General features: G+C 43.5%; 1 protein-coding gene and 1 long non-coding RNA gene across 4 annotated transcripts; one reads left to right on the forward strand and one right to left on the reverse strand.

Annotated features, from left to right (window-relative positions):
* Nucleotides 1–1,280: 1,280 nt before the first annotated feature.
* On the reverse strand, nucleotides 1,281–17,402 carry SAR1A (secretion associated Ras related GTPase 1A). 3 transcript variants are annotated; one of them, XM_039547506.1, is made up of 7 exons: nucleotides 17,257–17,402; nucleotides 15,272–15,346; nucleotides 7,012–7,131; nucleotides 5,625–5,690; nucleotides 4,082–4,185; nucleotides 3,325–3,456; nucleotides 1,281–2,472 (listed from the first exon to the last, which is right to left on the reverse strand). In XM_039547506.1, exons 2-7 carry the CDS (start codon nucleotides 15,327–15,329, stop codon nucleotides 2,356–2,358), a joined length of 597 nt encoding a protein of 198 aa, XP_039403440.1. In that variant the 5' UTR covers nucleotides 15,330–15,346; nucleotides 17,257–17,402; the 3' UTR covers nucleotides 1,281–2,355. The 3 variants fall into 3 exon arrangements, with proteins under 3 accessions (XP_039403440.1, XP_039403442.1, XP_039403441.1); XM_039547508.1 differs by having other exon boundaries at nucleotides 17,253–17,311; XM_039547507.1 differs by having other exon boundaries at nucleotides 17,165–17,273.
* Nucleotides 1,526–2,908, forward strand: LOC120409425. The gene is made up of 2 exons (XR_005601291.1): nucleotides 1,526–1,704; nucleotides 2,042–2,908. It is a non-coding gene; the product is annotated as an uncharacterized LOC120409425 (long non-coding RNA).
* Nucleotides 17,403–17,537: the final 135 nt, after the last annotated feature.

Here is a 17,537-nt window from a genome sequence, read left to right on the forward strand (position 1 = left end):
TCTGTGACCCTGATTGGTGTACAGCCTAATGGGGACACATCACAGCAAATTAGAATGTTAATCATCTTATAATCTAAAAGGCAGGCAGATAGATCCTCTAACACCAGTCCTTCTTAAAGCTGGGCCGCAGCTTGTTCAGGGGGAAAGCCCCTGGCAGCCCAGGTCAGTTTACCTACCTGCTGCGTCTGCAGGTTTGGCCAATCGCGGCTCCCACTGGCCGCGGTTCACTGCTCCAGGTCAATGGGGGCTGCGGGAAGGGCGGTCAGCACATCCCTCAACCTGCGCCGCTTCCTGCAGCCCCCATGAGCCTGGGACGGCAAACCGTGGCCAGTGGGAGCCGCGATCACGGATGAGGCAGGTAAACAAACTGGCCCGGACCGCCAGGGGCTTTCCCTGAACAAGTGGCAGACCGGCTTTGAGAAGCACTGCTCTATACCCTAGGAAGAGTCAACCTTCTATCAGTTCCCCTCCTTTTCAGCAAATCTGCCATTCCTTAAAAATCTTTGCCCATAGAAGGCTCAGCTTAACTTAGAACCAAACACTCACTTATTGAAATATAAGGGTTATATGTTTCTATGCCAGCATCAGAAGAACATATGTACCATTTTTGCAGCATAGTTAGCCTTTTTCTGGTTGTAAAACTAAATTCATACCTGACACATGGCAGTATCAGATGCTACTGTTGAGTACTCCACAGTGACATTTACGCAGGAGATTCCAACACTTACCCTAGAAAAATATATGGCTTCCAACACTCCAGTGAATGGCTGATGAAGCTAGGTCAAAATGACAAACCCAGCATAAGTATAAACGGTTTATCCTAATGTTCACTACCACCGCTTGTAGAAAAGGCAATCAGCTGCCAAAAAGAAAGACTGAGGATAAATTGTTGAACTAGTACTCAAAGTTCCTCTTTCCCTCATTAGGAGTAACAGGTGTTGGTATAGGGAATTAAGTGTTAGGCCATCTTTAAGCTGAATCTATTCTCCACTTTACAGGAGTATAACGATCTCTCATGTGGGGATTAATCAGAATAATGTCAGTAGGACAAGAATCAACAGGGTTTACGATCTAACATTTGTTTTACTTCCCATTCATATATAATTTTTCCATGAACTATTGGGTGTGTGCGAGAGGTTCTGGCAGGCAAGTATACACAAGCTGTTCTCAGGCCTTACATTGCATAGTGTCACAATAAGATTCTTCACTTTCCCCTACTGATGAAGGGTACTTTCCAGTTATGAAAGCTTGAATAAGTTTCAACTAAGTATCACCACCCCTTGTAGAGGAAGATATGTCTTTATTTTATTTAACTGAAAAGGAGGAGCTCTAGACAGTAATGAAACTTCAGACAAAGTCTGTTGCGTATAAAAAGAAGCTGGTGCAGTCTACTTGAACAACCTTATCAGATGCAAATGCTGAACACTCATGCTACAACAACAAAATAACATCATGATTTTTAGTTATAATACAGTGGAACCCTGCAACAAAGAACATCCTACATTCTAGAGTGAGAACCCAATAAACCTAATCCACCACAGCAGAAAGACTGCTGATGGGAAACTGAACAAGACAGCTACACTGTCCCTTTCATAGCATCACCACTTTAGGAGGCTGAGACCGGAAACTGCATTCAAACACCTAAGCATGAAGCAGCAACAGAACAGACGTGCTTGTGTGCGTCCTTTTTCAACTAAAATCCCTGTAAGTTAAAGAAGCTTCATTGCACAAGTCAGTCCCAACAGCATCCTCTTCATGATCACCCAATGTGACACAGCACAACCATCCTATAGACCAGTTAAGCCCAAATCTATGTTTATTTATGACTTTAATATCATGATACGTGGTTAATTAATTTGGGAAATATCTAAATACCATTAAATAGATTTTAAAAAACCCTAATAGACTCTGGACCAAACAAGATAAATGTTAAACCAAAAAGTTAGAAGGGACACCGCTTACATTAACACTTTTTTTAAAAAATATAATTGCTTTCTTTAAGTCAATTAGCCACAGTGGTGAGACGTATTCTCTTTTTCAGGTGTTGCAGTACAGCGTGCAGAGTTTTGGATTCCAGATCACACCAGCCCCATTGTAACTGAAAGCCATGGGTTCTGTGGGAAACAATGGCAACTGAAAGGGACAACTTGCACCAGCGTGCAGAATTGTGTTATCTCCCAGTCATGTGGAAAAGAGTTGTGTCACCACTGTGCAACAGGATAGTTGAAAACCAGGAGTCTCTTGGTCAATGCCAATATGTGGCAGGAGAGCCTTCCACATTCTAATAGAAAAGTCCATAAGGAAGCTGTGAACAGGATCAGTCCAGAGGAGTAAAACTCTATATCTGTCCAAACATCAGTCTATGTACTGTGATAGCCAACGAAAGCCTTCGCCATAGCCTTGTCTCTTCAACACGCTGCACATGAACACTTCCATGGGGCGTGTGTTCAGGTCCTTCAGTGGCACATTTCCCTGGGAATCAAGAAAATAGGAAGAAGTCAGAATTGCAACAAGCACCGAGTATGTAGGTCCAAGGAGGTGCAGTTTTTTTATCCTTACAAATGGTAACCCAGAAGTCAAATGCTGGACTAGCAAGATTTTCCTACTGAAATTTCACTTACCAGTCTTACAGAGATCTCTTTAGTTTTATTTTACAGTCTTCTTTATACAGCCTTTTAAAGTTAGTTGTCCATAACTGCATCTCAACAGCTGCTCCTACAGACCTAACAGCCAGACTACAGTGAAGCAAGAGACTTAGATAGGCAGTTGAACAATAGGACATTGGAAGCAGAGAACTCAAATTCTGTTTTGAAGTGAGACCATCTGGGCAACTATTTTGATATAGCAGTTGTACAAATTAATGAACTTTAAAATTGAAATATAAGATGCATAGCATGTAGAAACTCTATAGTGCACCCGAAGTGTATTCTTGCATTTTCCATTATATAGTTTAGTATTTGTGTTTTATCATCTTTTTAACATGGCTGTGAAAGAAAGCTCAGTCATTTCTAGCAAAGCAAAAAAGCAAGGATGCCTAAGAAAGGGGTAGAGTTAGGTGAACAGTAGAAAAAGCTTCCAAATGGACAAACTACTACAATCTTTCAGAAATATCATGTCTGTACCAAGTCTTAAATATCCAGACAGTTCCCATTAACGCTCCGGTATTTTTAATATCTTTCAAATAATTTTTGGACAGAATGACCTGGTTAACAAATCTTGATGTGCATTCTTGGTAACACGTAAAATAATTGATTAAAAAAATTCCATTCTTCATTTTAGCTCCCCATGACCTTAATAGCCAAAGGCTCAAACTCTTCATCTTACCTTTCCTGTGGTCTGTCCATAAAGCCCAAAAATCTCCCGCAGTTTCTCCTCACTGATGGCCTCTGGTCTGTCAATTTTATTACCCAAGATAAGGATTGGCACATTGGATATTGTTTCATCTGTCATTAGTGCCTATAGGCAAAACAAGTGTTAACAAATTTTTATAGTGCACCATGTTATCTGTAGCGACCTTTTATTTCTTTGCTTCAAATCAGAACTGGCAACAATTTAAAATGATCTTTTGATGTTACGGCACTTTGAAGAGGAAAAAATTCCTCAGAAGTGAGTACAAACCTCATAACAGTTCATTGAAGACAGCTATTGTGTAAAGTACACTGGCTATTTAAAATGATCAGAAGACTTTTTAAAATACATATTAAGCCTATAAGAGCATGCAAATTTTCAGCCAATTTTTAAATCTATGTTAGTATATGTAGCAAAATTATAAGTTGTTCCTGTGGCTCGACAATAGTTAAATTAAGAATGGCCTTATTAGTTTAATTCTCCATCTCAAACAACCAGTTATTTGAATTTAGGATACTGCTTTTTTTTTTTTTTTTAATCAAAGGGCTTTAACCAAGTCAACTTTTTTTTGAAGGGAGGAAGGGAAGAAGATTATAATGCTTGGAAGATCTCTCTCAGGGGCCAAGATATTACTGTATGTTAAGTTCTAGCCCACTTCAAGCTGGAGAAAATTTGCATTTGTAAAGCCAGGACATAGCTCCTGCATGGAAAAAACTACAAATTGGAAACATACATTAAGCTCAACTTTAGACTCCATGAGACGTGAATGATCAGCACAATCCACCAGAAAGACAATCCCATTAATTGCTGGCAGGTAATTCTTCCAAACCCGGCGTGCTAGAATAGAAAAGAACAAACATCCCTGTAAAAACACTGCTTTGAGGGGACAGCATGCCCACGTACAGGAAAAGAAGCAAGAATGATTTGTTTAAAAGTTTAAATACTTCAGATGAGCAGTTGAATTGAAGCCAGTGATTTGTATTAATTGTCAGTTCTATCTCCTTTACCAGCAAAAGTAATCAGACCTTTCTGCAGGCTTCTCACACTATTTTTGAACTTTTTTTCGTTGATGAGCCACTTGAGTGCAACAGTAGTTTAACTCATTTTTGTATTATTCAAAAGCTACACATTTGTTCTGCTCAGGTTCTTATACCAAGCCCATTGCCATGGTATCATATCAGCGTTAGAGGACTGCTTAGACCAGGGGTTCTCAAACTGAGGGTCGGGACCCCTTAGAGGGTCATAAGGTTATTACATGGGGGGAGGGGTTTGCGAACTGTGAGGCTCCACCCCAAACCCCGCTTTGCCTCCAGGACTTATAATGGTATTAAATATATTTAAAAGTGTTTTTAATTTATAAGGAGGGTGGGGGCCGCACTCAGAGGCTTGCTATGTGAAAGGGGTCACCAGTACAAAAGTTTGAGAACCACTGGCTTAGACCATGGGTTAAAGGTGACATGCAAGAAGAAAACTGGGCTTGTGACCTTTGTTTCTTTGAGGTCTAAGACGTCTGGAAGGTTTTTCTAAACATTAGAAGGCCAGGACTTGCTTGACCTGGAGAATTAGTAAAATGGTGACCTATCCCAGAGTTGAGACACAAAGCTGAGAAACCAAGGGGGAAGGGATTTTTGACAGGTTATTTAAAAATAAACAATACTAGAAGCCTATTTGATTTCAATTACTAATGATCATTTTGGAGAAGACAAGTCTTAAGAATTCAACATCCCATCCAGTTCAATTAAGATGCAAGTCCTCATGATACAGATAAGTTTCACAAAAGATCCTTCACAAAAAGACAAATAAATCCAGATTTGACATTCTTGATATTTCTAAGGCAAAAGAATCAGAAAAAGTTTTCAGTATAACCTCTAACGTTCTAAAAAACAAAGAAAGGTCAACTTTATGTAAAAGAGTCCCTTGTAAACCACCTTTAGGAAGCTTCATTGTGGTTCTATGCACATGTAAGCCATCTATGGGGAGAGAGAGATTTAGGGCAGAAGCGTACTGAAAGAAAGATTTTGTACACACTGTCAGAAGCAGATGAACCAAGATTTATCTGCTACAGTAAATTAAATCTAAGTTAAACAGAATGATTAACTTTACATATAAATAAATATTACCCAATTCTAAAGGTTAAAATAAAAGACCATAGTTACTGCTCTCCCATATATTTTCCTTAAGATGGCTAAAGTTTAGTATAATTATTAGTGTCAGCATGAACTGCAACACTTAATATTCTTTTCTGTCCCCCAATTCTGAAAGAAGCCCGTTCTTACCTTGCTCATGTCCACCAAGATCAAAAGTTGTGAAAGTCATTCCGGCAATAGTCAGCTCTTCTGATGCTAAAAAAGGAGGAATAAAGTTTTGAGTTATCTGAATTGCAGCCATTATCACATCCACCATATTTTACTGTACCTATCAACACCACTGTAGGATAAATATAAAAATCAAAGAATTAGAGTTAGTTTAAGTTTGTTTAAGGAAATATACATGTGTTGTAAAGATAGGCACTGACTAGCAAGTAGAAGGAAGGCCTTGAAAATAATGAGTTATAAGGCCAAAAGGAATGAAGTAGGGAAGATTTCTGGTTCAAAGAATGACTAATGAAACAAGAAGTTCCTAAAAAGAAGGCCTCTGACTGATAGGGGTGACTGCAGGTGGTTTTCAAATATAACAAAAAGAACCTGTCTTAAAAAGAGCCACCATGGACCTTCCCACCCCACGTACCAGTGTTATCTCTATGTGAACCTACGTGAAATGAAAAAGTTGTTGGAGGGGAAGAGATAAGGAGGAAAGACCTTGAGAAGAAGGACATTGTAAATCTTATTTGAATTAAAATGAAAAATGAGGGTGAACTGTCTCAAACTAGTTTTTAGCTAAAGTGGCAATTGGCTATGACATCATTTGTTTGCTGAAGAGTATAAAAAGTTATGAATTTGAGGTTCTGTGTCAGACCTCACCTGATCATGCCGGAGCACACCAGGATGAGACGGTTTTCCCTAGGTTTTGCCTATTTGTAAGCATATTGCTCAGTATACTTTTTTTTAAACTGTTTCGGTGTAGTGATTGCTTATTTTTAGGCTATTAGACATGTTTAGAGCATTAAATACCATTTGGCCTTTGGACATAATAAAGAATTGATGGTTAAACTGATGTTTGGTGGTTTCCTATATTATTTATATTAATAATTTCAAATAATTCCAACAACCATACACAGAATGATATGAGGGACCTATTACATAAAGGATGAAGCCACTGTAGATAAAAGTCATTTCATAGGATCATTAAAATGGGAAAGGGGTTGCTCTTTTCCCAGGGTACATCCTGATTAGTCTCTAGACATGAATTTTATATTTAATCTAGAAAAGCAATTATGCTTAAAATATGCTTGTGTTAACTCAATGGAGTCAGTCTTCTGAATTCACTTTATATAGTTTAACTGATGTTTCATTACAAGACTTACTCAAATTTAATTTCACCTTAAGAGACAGACACTACACAAAAGTCCTCAAGGTTAGTTTTAAAAACCTAAATCAATCTCTAGAGATGAAAACTATTAAGGTATTTTTCATCATTACAGCTCAATATCCAGTTGTATGAGTGATTTTGATGAGGAAAATCCAATGAACAATGGACTCAAAATCAGATCACTGGATAACTTACTTGGATGTTGTGTAGGGACATGTTGACCCAATCTGTCATCTTTGAGCATGTGCAGAAGAGTAGTTTTACCAGCATTATCCAAGCCCAAAAACACTAGTTTTCCAGATTTCTTGTACAATCCTGGAAGTGAAAAGAAAATTCAACAGGTTTACATTTGCTCTAATGCAGAAATAGGATCTAATATAGATATTAAATAGTGCAGTGGTATCACATAATCCACACCCTCCAAAAACAAGTGTAAAACATTACCCATAAACCCTCAGCACAGGGAACACAACACTGGGAAATGAACCTATGGTTTTGGGAAGGTAGAGCAAAAAGTGTTAATTATGAGGCTGACTGTTTTCTAAACTAGTTTTGGCTTCCCCTCAACAAAAACTCATTTCTGTACGGACCTTCAAGCTTTTCCTGAAAGGCATTTTCATATCTATGGAATACATGACAAACTGAAGAGAATGAGGCTACATCAAGTCTATGTGTAACTAGGTCCTGTTATAAAATAGAGCAGAAGAAACCAATCCTTAGATGTAATGGGTTAAAAATTAATCTGCCATTCAAGACATTTAAAAGTGGAATTACAATTTTACCCACAAGGAGGTAAAACTGTAAATGGGCTCATCTAGGGGAAAAAGACGACAATATGAAACAGAACAAAGTAATGAGAATGCTATTTAGATTGTGTAAATATAAAAAGAGCTTTAAAAATCCACTTCTAAGTGTGCATCTTTCCTGGGTGAGTGTCATTTTCTGCAGCATCTAAGCTTTCATTTTTAAAAGTTTTCTGGAACTTGTTTGTGAACGTATCCTTCCAAATGTGAACCAATGCAATAAAACTTTTTCAAATCTGCACTGATCCAGAATTCCCACCAGTGTTAAAGAAGAAAAGGGGCATGTGGCTGTCAATGATAGGGGTGGATAGCAACCAGGGTTTTCTGACATTAGGAATAAGCAGCCCCCAGGAGTATTCATCCACCCCCACTGAAGAGGGCTTCCCCACAGCCATCTAACACAGGTCTCTACATAGAGGTGGGACCTCACTGATACTACCATGTCACCTCACAATGAAAGTCTGTGCCCGGGCACACTTGCCATTCCAGCAAATTGCTGGAGTGGAGACAAGAAAGACCACTCCCACAGAGCCCTCTGCTGGAATGGCAGGAGGGGTCTCCCCACAGAATTCTCCACACCCCCAATGAACGAGCCATCTTCTAGAATGGTAGACAAAGGGCCCGCCACTACACTGCTCCCTGGTTTGCAGCCAGCTGGAGTCAGGGTCAGAGGGTAGGTCTGTGGTGAGCTCTCCTCCCACTTTAGCAAAGCACCAGGCACAGGGCCACCATAAACTGATTTATCCAGACAGTTGTGCATTATTAATTTATTGGCAAAAGTAGCAATAACACTGTTCTATTTGGACCCAATCAGCATCAATTTGGGGTGTGGTGGGTCTAGTGTGTAGATATACAGTTGAGCTCAGTTCAACTAGCAAGTCTTACGTCGTGGGCCCCAGTATTTGGTGGGAGAATCCAACTAACAGGACACTGGACAGGAGAAGACATGGCTTGGGTTGCTGGAGTATGCTGGCCTGGCAATTCGAAGACTTAGCCCTTGGGCCGGCAGGTACTGGATAAATTTTCCAAGCCTTGTTAGTAAGAGTTAAGTAACTAGATAGTAGGAAATAGAAAAGATATAGTTCTAGGGAAAGCATGAAAGTCAATTGAAAAGACTGGAAATAAATTTGAAAACAATTGTGAAGATGTACTCAGAGTAGTTATCAATGGTTCAATAGCAAACTAGGAGGATATACCTTGTAGGTCTCGCAGGGGTCTGTCTGGTACTAGTCAATATTTTTATTAATGATTTACAAAATTGGGTGAAGAATATGTTTATAACATCTGTGGATAATAGCGACATGGGAGGGGTTGCAAGCACTTTGGAGCACAGGATTCAAAATGACCTTGATAAATTGGAAAATTGATCTGAAATCCACAAAATGAAATTCAATAAAGAGAAGTGCAAAGCGTATGTATGTTCGTCCATTGTTTTCGAAGACGACCTTGACATCTAGCAGGTTGTGAGCTGTCCACAGTGCGTCCGCAGGTGGCTGATAAGGCCAATACAGGCACGAAATGTTCTGCCGCATGTCGGGCAGACATGTGTTGGCACCACTGTTACAACATTTACAGCTCTGGCTTTACGGAGTGCTCGCTTCTCTTGTGCTATAGTTATCCTTCTGGCTTCAGATGTCTGGCAGCCTTGGTGGATCAGCGTACGCCATGTCAATTGATCATGTGCCAGAGTTTCCCAGAAGGTGATGTCAACATCCAGGGACTTAAGAGAGGCTTTCTGCGTGTCTTTGTATCGCTTCTTTTGTCCCCCGTGCGATCGCTTTCCTTGAGACAGCTCACCATAAAAGAGCTGTTTGGGGATGCGGTGGTTTGGCATCCTTACAACATGGCCTGCCCAGCGTGTCTGGGCTTTCATAAGCAGAGTGTAAACTGACGGCAGGCCTGCTCTGGAGAGGACTTCTGTATCTGGCACCTTATCCTGCCACCGGATCCTCAGAAGTCTGCGGAGGCAAGTCATGTGGAAGTGGTTCAGTTGCCTAGCATGCCTCCTGTATACAGTCCAAGTCTCACTGGCATACATCAGGGTAGTTAGCACTACTGCTCGGTAGACTTTAAGCTTTGTAGCAAGGCTTATTCCACGGCGGTCCCACACGTTGGTCAACAGTCTGCCAAATGCAGAACTTGCCTTAGCGATTCTGCAGTTGACCTCGATGTCAATTGTCACTGCGCGAGAAAGGGTGCTGCCAAGGTATGTAAATTGGTCCACTGCTTGCAGCTTTTGTCCCTTCACTATGATGGTAGGCTCTTGGTGTTGGGCTTTCGGAGCCGGCTGGTGCATCACTTCGGTTTTCTTTATGTTGATGAGGAGGCTGAAGTTATCGCATGCTGCTGCGAATTTATCCATGCTAGCTTGCATTTCCTGCTCTGATTCAGCATTCAGGGCACAATCGTCAGTGAAAAGAAGGTCTCTTAGTACAGTCTCCTTTGTTTTGGTGACAGCCTGGAGTCTTCGCAGGTTGAACAGTTTCCCATCAGTCCTGTATCTCAGGCTGATTCCCAAGGAACTGTTCTGAAAGGCGTCTGACAGCACAGCTGAAAACATTATGCTGAACAGGGTCAGTGCCAAAACACACCCCTGCTTGACGCCGTTTGTGACGGGAAAGGCCTCTGAAGCTTCTCCGTCGTCCAGAACACGAGCCGTCATGGAACTGACGTACCATCAGGATGAATCTGTCAGGGCACCCAAACTTCAACATGATGCGCCACAGACCTTCGCGACTGACAGTGTCAAAAGCCTTGGTAAGATCCACGAAGATGGTATACAGTTCACGATTCTGCTCTTGACACTTCTCTTGGAGCTGCCGAACTGCGAAGATCATGTCCACAGTGCCACGCTCTTTGCGGAAGCCGCACTGTGTCTCGGGTAGTAAACCCTGTTCCAGGTGGTCAATCAGGCGATTCAGCAACACTCGTGCAAGGATCTTACCTGCGCTAGAAAGCAGTGATATTCCTCTATGATTATCACAGACTTTTCAATTTCCTTTCCTCTTGTAGAGGTGTACGATGGACGCATCTTTCAATTCCTGAGGAATGGACCCTTGATTCCAGAAGGACTGGAACAGCTGAGTGAGTTTGTCAACAAGCATTGCACCACCATCCTTATAGATTTCCGCTGGAATCGCATCAGATCCTGAGGCCCTGCCACTAGACAGCTGACTGATGGCCTGTAGGGTTTCAGTCTCTGATGGTGGAACGTCCAGGCTGTAATTAATATCCACCTGGGGCATTCTGTCAATCGCCTCATTATTGATGGAAGATGGGCGGTTCAGTACGGATTGGAAATGCTCAGCCCAACGCTGTAGAATCAGAGTCTTCTCAGTAATGAGAGTTGCACCATCTAAGTCCAGTAGAGGGGAACTCCCTGAAGGCTGAGGTCCGTACAAGGATCTAAGGGCTTCGTAGAACCGTTTGGCATCGTTTCTATCAGCAAACTTCTGGATTTCATCTGCTTTGGCACTCAACCAGGAGTCCTGCATCTTACTAAGCTTGCTCTGTATGGTCCTGCGAATATTGTTGAAGGCATTTTTCTTAGCTGTTGACGACGGGTCGTTCTGATGAGCACGGTGAAGGCGGTGCTTTTCAGCAAGTAAAGCCTTGATCTCTTCGTCGTTTTCATCAAACCAGTCCTGCTGTTTCCTGTGTGAGGGTCCAAGAACCGTTAGTGCAGAAAAGCGCACAATATTTCGGAAGCGTTCCCAGTTCCTCTCAACGTTTTCCTCTAATTGCGGCTCTGAGAGTTGGTTGTCGAGATCTTCTACTAGTGAAGCTGCTGTGTTGGGGTTCCTCAATTTACTGACGTTGATCTTTTTCATCACAGCTTTATTTCCCTGTGGGCGTCTCTTTGGCTTGATGTGAAGGCTTAATTTAGAGATAAGTCTATGATCAGTCCAACAGTCAGCACTCGGCATGGCCTTAGTCACCCTTACATCCTGTCTGTCTTTCCTCCGCACGATGACATAATCAATGAGATGCCAGTGCTTGGAACGTGGGTGCATCCAGGACGTCTTTTTGCGAGTGGGCAGGCGGAAGATGGTATTGGTGATGATCAGATCATGAGCCGCACATGTCTTCAATAGTAATAGGCCATTGCTGTTGCATTTGCCGATTCCATTTTTTCCAATGACGCCATCTCAGGCAGAGTGATCGGATCCTACTCTCGCGTTAAAATCGCCAAGTAGAATCAGCCTGTCGGTGCGCTTCACGGATGAAAGTAGGGCATCGAGATCTTCATAAAACTTGTCCTTTACTTCATCCGGATTCGTCATTGTGGGTGCGTAAGCGCTGATTAGTATAACTCGCTTTCCTCTCGGTAGTGGAAGATGCAGTGTCATGAGTCGATCGTTCACGCCCTTGGGAAGACTGGCAAGTTTGCGGACAAGATGATTCTTAACCGCAAAGCCAACTCCAGATTCACAGCGTTCGTCACTGCTACGTCCATACCAGAAGAATGTGTAACCATCTCCTGTTTCTGTGAGCTGACCTTCGTTGGCTAGACGAGTTTCACACAGGGCCGCAATATCGATGTTAAATCTTGCGAGCTCTCTGGCGACCAGAGCTGTTCTTCTTTCTGGTCGATCTGCTGAGGGGTTGTCTTGAAGCGTGCGTACATTCCATGTACCAATAATGAGTGGTGTCACCTTGCATTTTGTTGTTTGAAATTTTGTTATTCGACCGCATAAGATGGGATCCCCTCCAGCCGCGGTAAGCTGGCCAGGGTTCTATGAAGCAAACAATGTTTAGGGCACCTTTTCTAGCCCCTTCCTCTTACTACGGAGGTGAGCAGTGCAGTCCTAAAGAGGGCTGCTCAGTCACTCAGGTAGACGCCGAATCCAGCTGTTGCTTCGGTCAGCAAGAAGACGACCATTAGACCTGAGCTGCCTGTGTGCAGGTCCGCGGCTACAGCTCCCAGTGTATCCACACCTGCTGCTTCGTCGCTCGCCCATTGCCACAGGACTTTAAAGTTTACGGGAATTGGAGGGATGTCAAGTCTTGTGCGTGAATTGGATTAAAGTGAGGGAGAGGTGCGCATAGTCAGCTTCACTCTCTCTTCCCAGATTCCATCTTGCTCCAACGGCAGGACAAAAGTCGAGACGGTTGGAGATGGGCTGGGCACAGTGGTTGACCAGGGCGTCTTTCGCGTCTTGCCATGCTCTTAGCGTACCACGTCGCTTGCAGAAACCGCCTTCGTGACCGTTGGTCCTATTCCAAAAGGTCTCATCCGCTCAATCGGCCGGAGTCTGTCTTCACATGCTCGGGATAGACAAGGCCCTATCTCCCCGAAGGTCTATGCCCGACGGCTACCCTCAACCTGGTTTGGCCAGCCTGTCGAAGCTGTTGCCCGGGGTGTGGCCGCTGCGCATACTACAGCTACTAGGAGCCACAGGTGAGAGCTGAGTGACAGGTGGGGACCAAAGGTGGACGAGCTGCCCTGAAAGGACATGACATGCCCCTACACCAGAGGTGCTACCCCTCCCTGAACACCCCATACACTTAGAAAGGACTATCAAATACACAAATACGAAATGGGGAATAACTAGCTCAGTGGTAGTACTGCACAAGAGGATCTAGCAGTATGAGTGGCTCACAAATTGAATGTGAGCCAACAAAGTGATGAAATTGCAAAAAAGGCTAATATTCTGAGACATGTATTAACAGGAGTGTCGTACGTTGTACACACAACAAGGTAATTGTCCCACTCCACCACACTGGTGAGGACTTTACTGGATTATGATGTCCAGTTTTGGGCACAACATTTTAAGAAATGTGTGAACAAATGGGAGACAGTCCACAAAAATGAGAGGATAGGTCAGAGAAGAGCAGCCAAAATAATAAAATGTTTTGAAATATCTACCTATGAGGATAAAAAAAACTGGGTATGTTTATTCTTGAGAAAAGAAGACTGGGGGGAGGGGAGGTGGACCTGATGATAGCCTTCCACTACATTAAGGGCTGTTATACAGAGGAAAGTGATCGATTATTCGCCACGTCCACTGAAGGCAAGACAAGTAGTAATCAGCTTAGTCTGCAACAAGAAAGATTTAGGTTAGATATTAGGAAAAAATTTCTAATATTTAGGCAATGGAATAGGCTGCCAATGGAGTTTGCGGAATTTCCATCGCTGGAAGTTTTTAAGACCAGGTGAAACAAACGCCTCTCAAGGATGGTCTAGGTCGGGGTGGTCAACCTGTGGCCACATGCGGCTCTTCAGAAATTAATATGCGGCTTGAGCTACAGGCACCAACTTTCCAATGTGCTGGAGAGTGCTCACTGCTCAACCCCTGGCTCTGCCAGAGGCCCTGCCCCTACTCCACCTCTTCCTTCCCCCTCCCTGAGCCTGCCATGCCCTCACTCCTCCCCCCCCAACCCTCAAGAGCCTCCTGCATGCCACGAAAAAGCTGATTGGGAGGTGCAGGGAGGGAGGGGGAGGCACTGATTGGCAGGGCTGCTGGTGGGTGGGAGGCACTGGGAGGGGAGCTGATGAAGGGCTGCTGACATATTACTGTGGCTCTTTGGCAATGTTGATTTGGTAAATTCTGGCTCCTTCTCAGGCTCAAGTTGGCCACCCCGGGCTAGGTATTATTGGTCCTGTCCCAGCACAGGAGGCTGGATCAGATGAACTCTCGAGTTTCCTTCAAGCCCTACATTTCTATGATTCTATGTTTAACTTGTAAACCAGAAGGACTAGAGTGAGACATGAGTTCTCTTCCTAAGTAGACCACAGATTTCCCTGAAACACTATGGGAAGATCACCTAACGTCTGTGCCTCCAATTTTGTCCCTAAAACCCAGATAAAGAGGTACCCAGACAATCAGGAGGATTAGAGAATTGTTTAAAAAATACCAAAGAAGGGGAGTGTATCTTCATTATAAACCGCATCAGATTATTGCACAGCTGTACAATATGAGGCAGGGCTCACCAAATAAAGGGGAAGGAATGTTTTATAGGTCTTACATTTTTAAAAATTCAACTGTGGATCAAGCTACTCTTATTACTTAGGTACTTTGTAAAGGGAGGTAAGGTAAAAGGAAGGTAAAAGGAACTAATCTTACCACCATCATCTCATCAGTACTGTTTGCTATTATACCAGGAGAGAAAATCCTAATGAACTAATACATTCAATAAGGGTGTCAACTATACTAAAAAAAAGGTGCATCTGTTTAAACTGAAGTGGGGTTTCTTACCCACAAAAACGTATGCCCAAATAAATCTGTTAGTCTTTAAGGTGCCATCGGACTCCTTGTTGTTTTTCTGTTTAAACGGTTTTTTCAGCTAGATTTTAATTTGATCCAGTGAAAAGGTTTAATGTAGATAAACCATTTTTAACAAGGATTAAACTGGTCTGAATAACGAAAAGGAGTACTTGTGGCACCTTAGAGACTAAAAAATGTATTTGAGCATAAGCTTTCGAAAGTACTCCCGTTCTTTTTGCGGATACAGACTAACACAGCTGCTACTCTGAAAACTGGTCTGAATGTATCCTGTGTTGGTAAATTACCAAATTAAACTAATTGAAGCAACAATTACACTTCCTTGTGTGTCTGTTTAGCATTTGCACTGATTTAATCAGAATGATTTAAAATCTATTTAGTTAAACAAACTTGTGTTTGATGGTAAATACACATTTGAAATATTACCTAAAAACTGCAGCACGCTGCTGAAGCCATTGTAAATCCATTCAAAAATGAAAGACATTGTTGACGATTAGTTGCCTGCAAGAAAACAAACATGAGACATTTATGGGTAAAAACCTTAATCCCCCTATGCCAGCAAGATTCGTTGGTAGTAGGGATGGGCAAAATAAGTGGTCAACTGACTGGTCAAATAACCTTAAGAATGAACAAATATTTTAAAGCATTAATTTATTAGAACCATAACAGCAGCAAAAAAATAAGACTTTATAGATTCCAAAGGGTTTAGCCTTAGATAGATACTCATGACTAATTACAACAAACAAGTTACTTAACTGAGTTATTTTATCTCAAAAATGTGAAAATCAAGTTCTTTTAAAAAAAAAAGAATGACACCACGATGCAATCAGAAAGCTAGACTGCCTCCTACATCAGGGTATTCTTGCTATAACTTGACTGGTCATTTCACTGACTGGTTTATTGACATTATTTGACTGGCATGCTAAGCCTAGTTGATAGCATACTTGCCTCTCTACCAGAAGGCTGAATTCAAATTTGTAAACCAACTATTACTGGCGTTGAAAGTGGGTGTCTGACGCCTGGTCCCTATTTTGAGTGGATGTTAAAGGTCTCTGGAAATTTTCAAACAACATTTCAAAAAACCTCATTTTAGGTCAATATGTCCTCTTCCACAAACAGGTTCTTAAACTGCATGCATTACCAATTGCTTGCACTCCAGCAGCTATATGTAACAGAGGAGCTAGTGTACTAACAGTCTGTGGGCATTTTAGGATGCAGCACTGCATGGAACATCCCACTCACTTCTACAATAACTGCTCACTTCTAGCTGCTTCCTGAATTATACTTATGTAACTACCACACTTTCTTTGGTGCAGTTATAAACTGCATGTCTCTGTTTTGGTCATACACAATGTAAATGGTTTCAGAAGTCCATGAGACCAATTTTTGTAAAACTATGTGTTGGCTGACTTTGGAGTACATAAAGAGTTCACCCTCTCATTTCAATAGTAGTCAGAATGAAAATGAAACGCAAATTAAATCCCCAGTCAGGGTTTTCCTTTTCAAAAGTTAAAATGCAACTGAACAGTAAAAACAATGCTTAGCAAAAGATCAAATATTACAAGGGGAGCTGCAGGTTTATTGGCTGCACCAAGCCACAATTAATGCTTTCAACTGGTCTTGTTTAGTCCTACCTCATTATGCTTTTGGTGCTTGTAAGTCAGCAGTGATTTTTAAGTATCAGTCAAACGAGGAATGTTTTAAAGAAATCTACTGTTGCTATAAGTACGACTGTGGCTAAAGGTTAGCTCATTTACAGTGACAAAAGACAAAAAAAACCACAGAAGGAGGAACAGATCCTTCTGTAAATAAATTTAACATAATAAGCATCATTCTCAAACACAGGCGGCCGAGGAGAATGTTGAAATGCTGCGTGAGGATACGGTAATTAGAGCCGGGGTGCGGTGCCTGCCAAGGGGCCAAGCTCCCACAGGGCACCTGGCCATGTCCTCACCCACGTCCAGTTCCCTGACAATCGGGTGGCCCTACCTAAGTGCCTGCGGCTCAAGCAGGACTCAAAGGCCCCCGTGCGCTGGACTGACTGTCCCGGTCCGGCCGGGGGCTAGCGGGAGCGGAAACCCCGCTGCCCCAGACCCACAGGCCCAGGCGGGGGGGGAGGGGGCACAGCGCACGGAGAAGGGTCCCAGACACCGGCCCCGCGGAAGGGCTGGACTCGCGCTGGAGCCCCCGCCGCGCGCATAGCGGCTCCCACCCAAACCGACTGCGTGTCACTCGGCTCCCCTCCCCCCGCCGGGCCCGACCGCGGCCCAGTGCCCCCTCCCCGGGCCCCGGCCGCCGCGCTGCCCGGCCGCCCCTCACCTCCCCCCGCCGCAGCAGCCGCTCGCGGCTCTTCTCCCTGCGGCTGACCCGGGCTGCGGTCCCTCGTCAGGCGTCAGCCCCCACTCACTTACTCGGCAGCCGCCAGCTACACGCCGGAAATACGTAGCACCTCTTCCCCCGGCTGCTTCCGGGGGATGGGTCCGCCGCGCTGGCTCGCGCGCGCTGCGTGCGGCCGCGACGTGGTGACGTGTCACGGCTCGGGCCCCGGATTCGAGTCTTGCCCCCGCCGCCTGGAGCGTTGTATACTGTCAGTGCCCCGGCGCCGGGAGGCTCTGGCTGCATCCGGTCGCGCGGCGGGCGCATGCGCGCAGCAGAGATGCACGGGCGCTGTCCTGGCAGCAGACAGTTCACG

The sequence above is a fragment of the Mauremys reevesii genome, linkage group 7 (assembly GCF_016161935.1).
Source record: "Mauremys reevesii isolate NIE-2019 linkage group 7, ASM1616193v1, whole genome shotgun sequence".
Taxonomy (NCBI): Eukaryota; Metazoa; Chordata; order Testudines; family Geoemydidae; genus Mauremys; species Mauremys reevesii.

Bases quoted from the DNA above. Each gene is read 5' to 3' on its own strand.
- SAR1A (XM_039547506.1), bottom strand. From the start codon at position 15,329: ATGTCTTTCATTTTTGAATGGATTTACAATGGCTTCAGCAGCGTGCTG. The intron at 7,132-15,271 runs GTAATATTTCAA...TTTCACTTCCAG, and splicing joins CAGCGTGCTGCAGTTTTTAG to GATTGTACAAGAAATCTGGA. The intron at 3,457-4,081 runs GTATGTTTCCAA...TTTTGCCTATAG, and splicing joins AGTCTAAAGTTGAGCTTAAT to GCACTAATGACAGATGAAAC.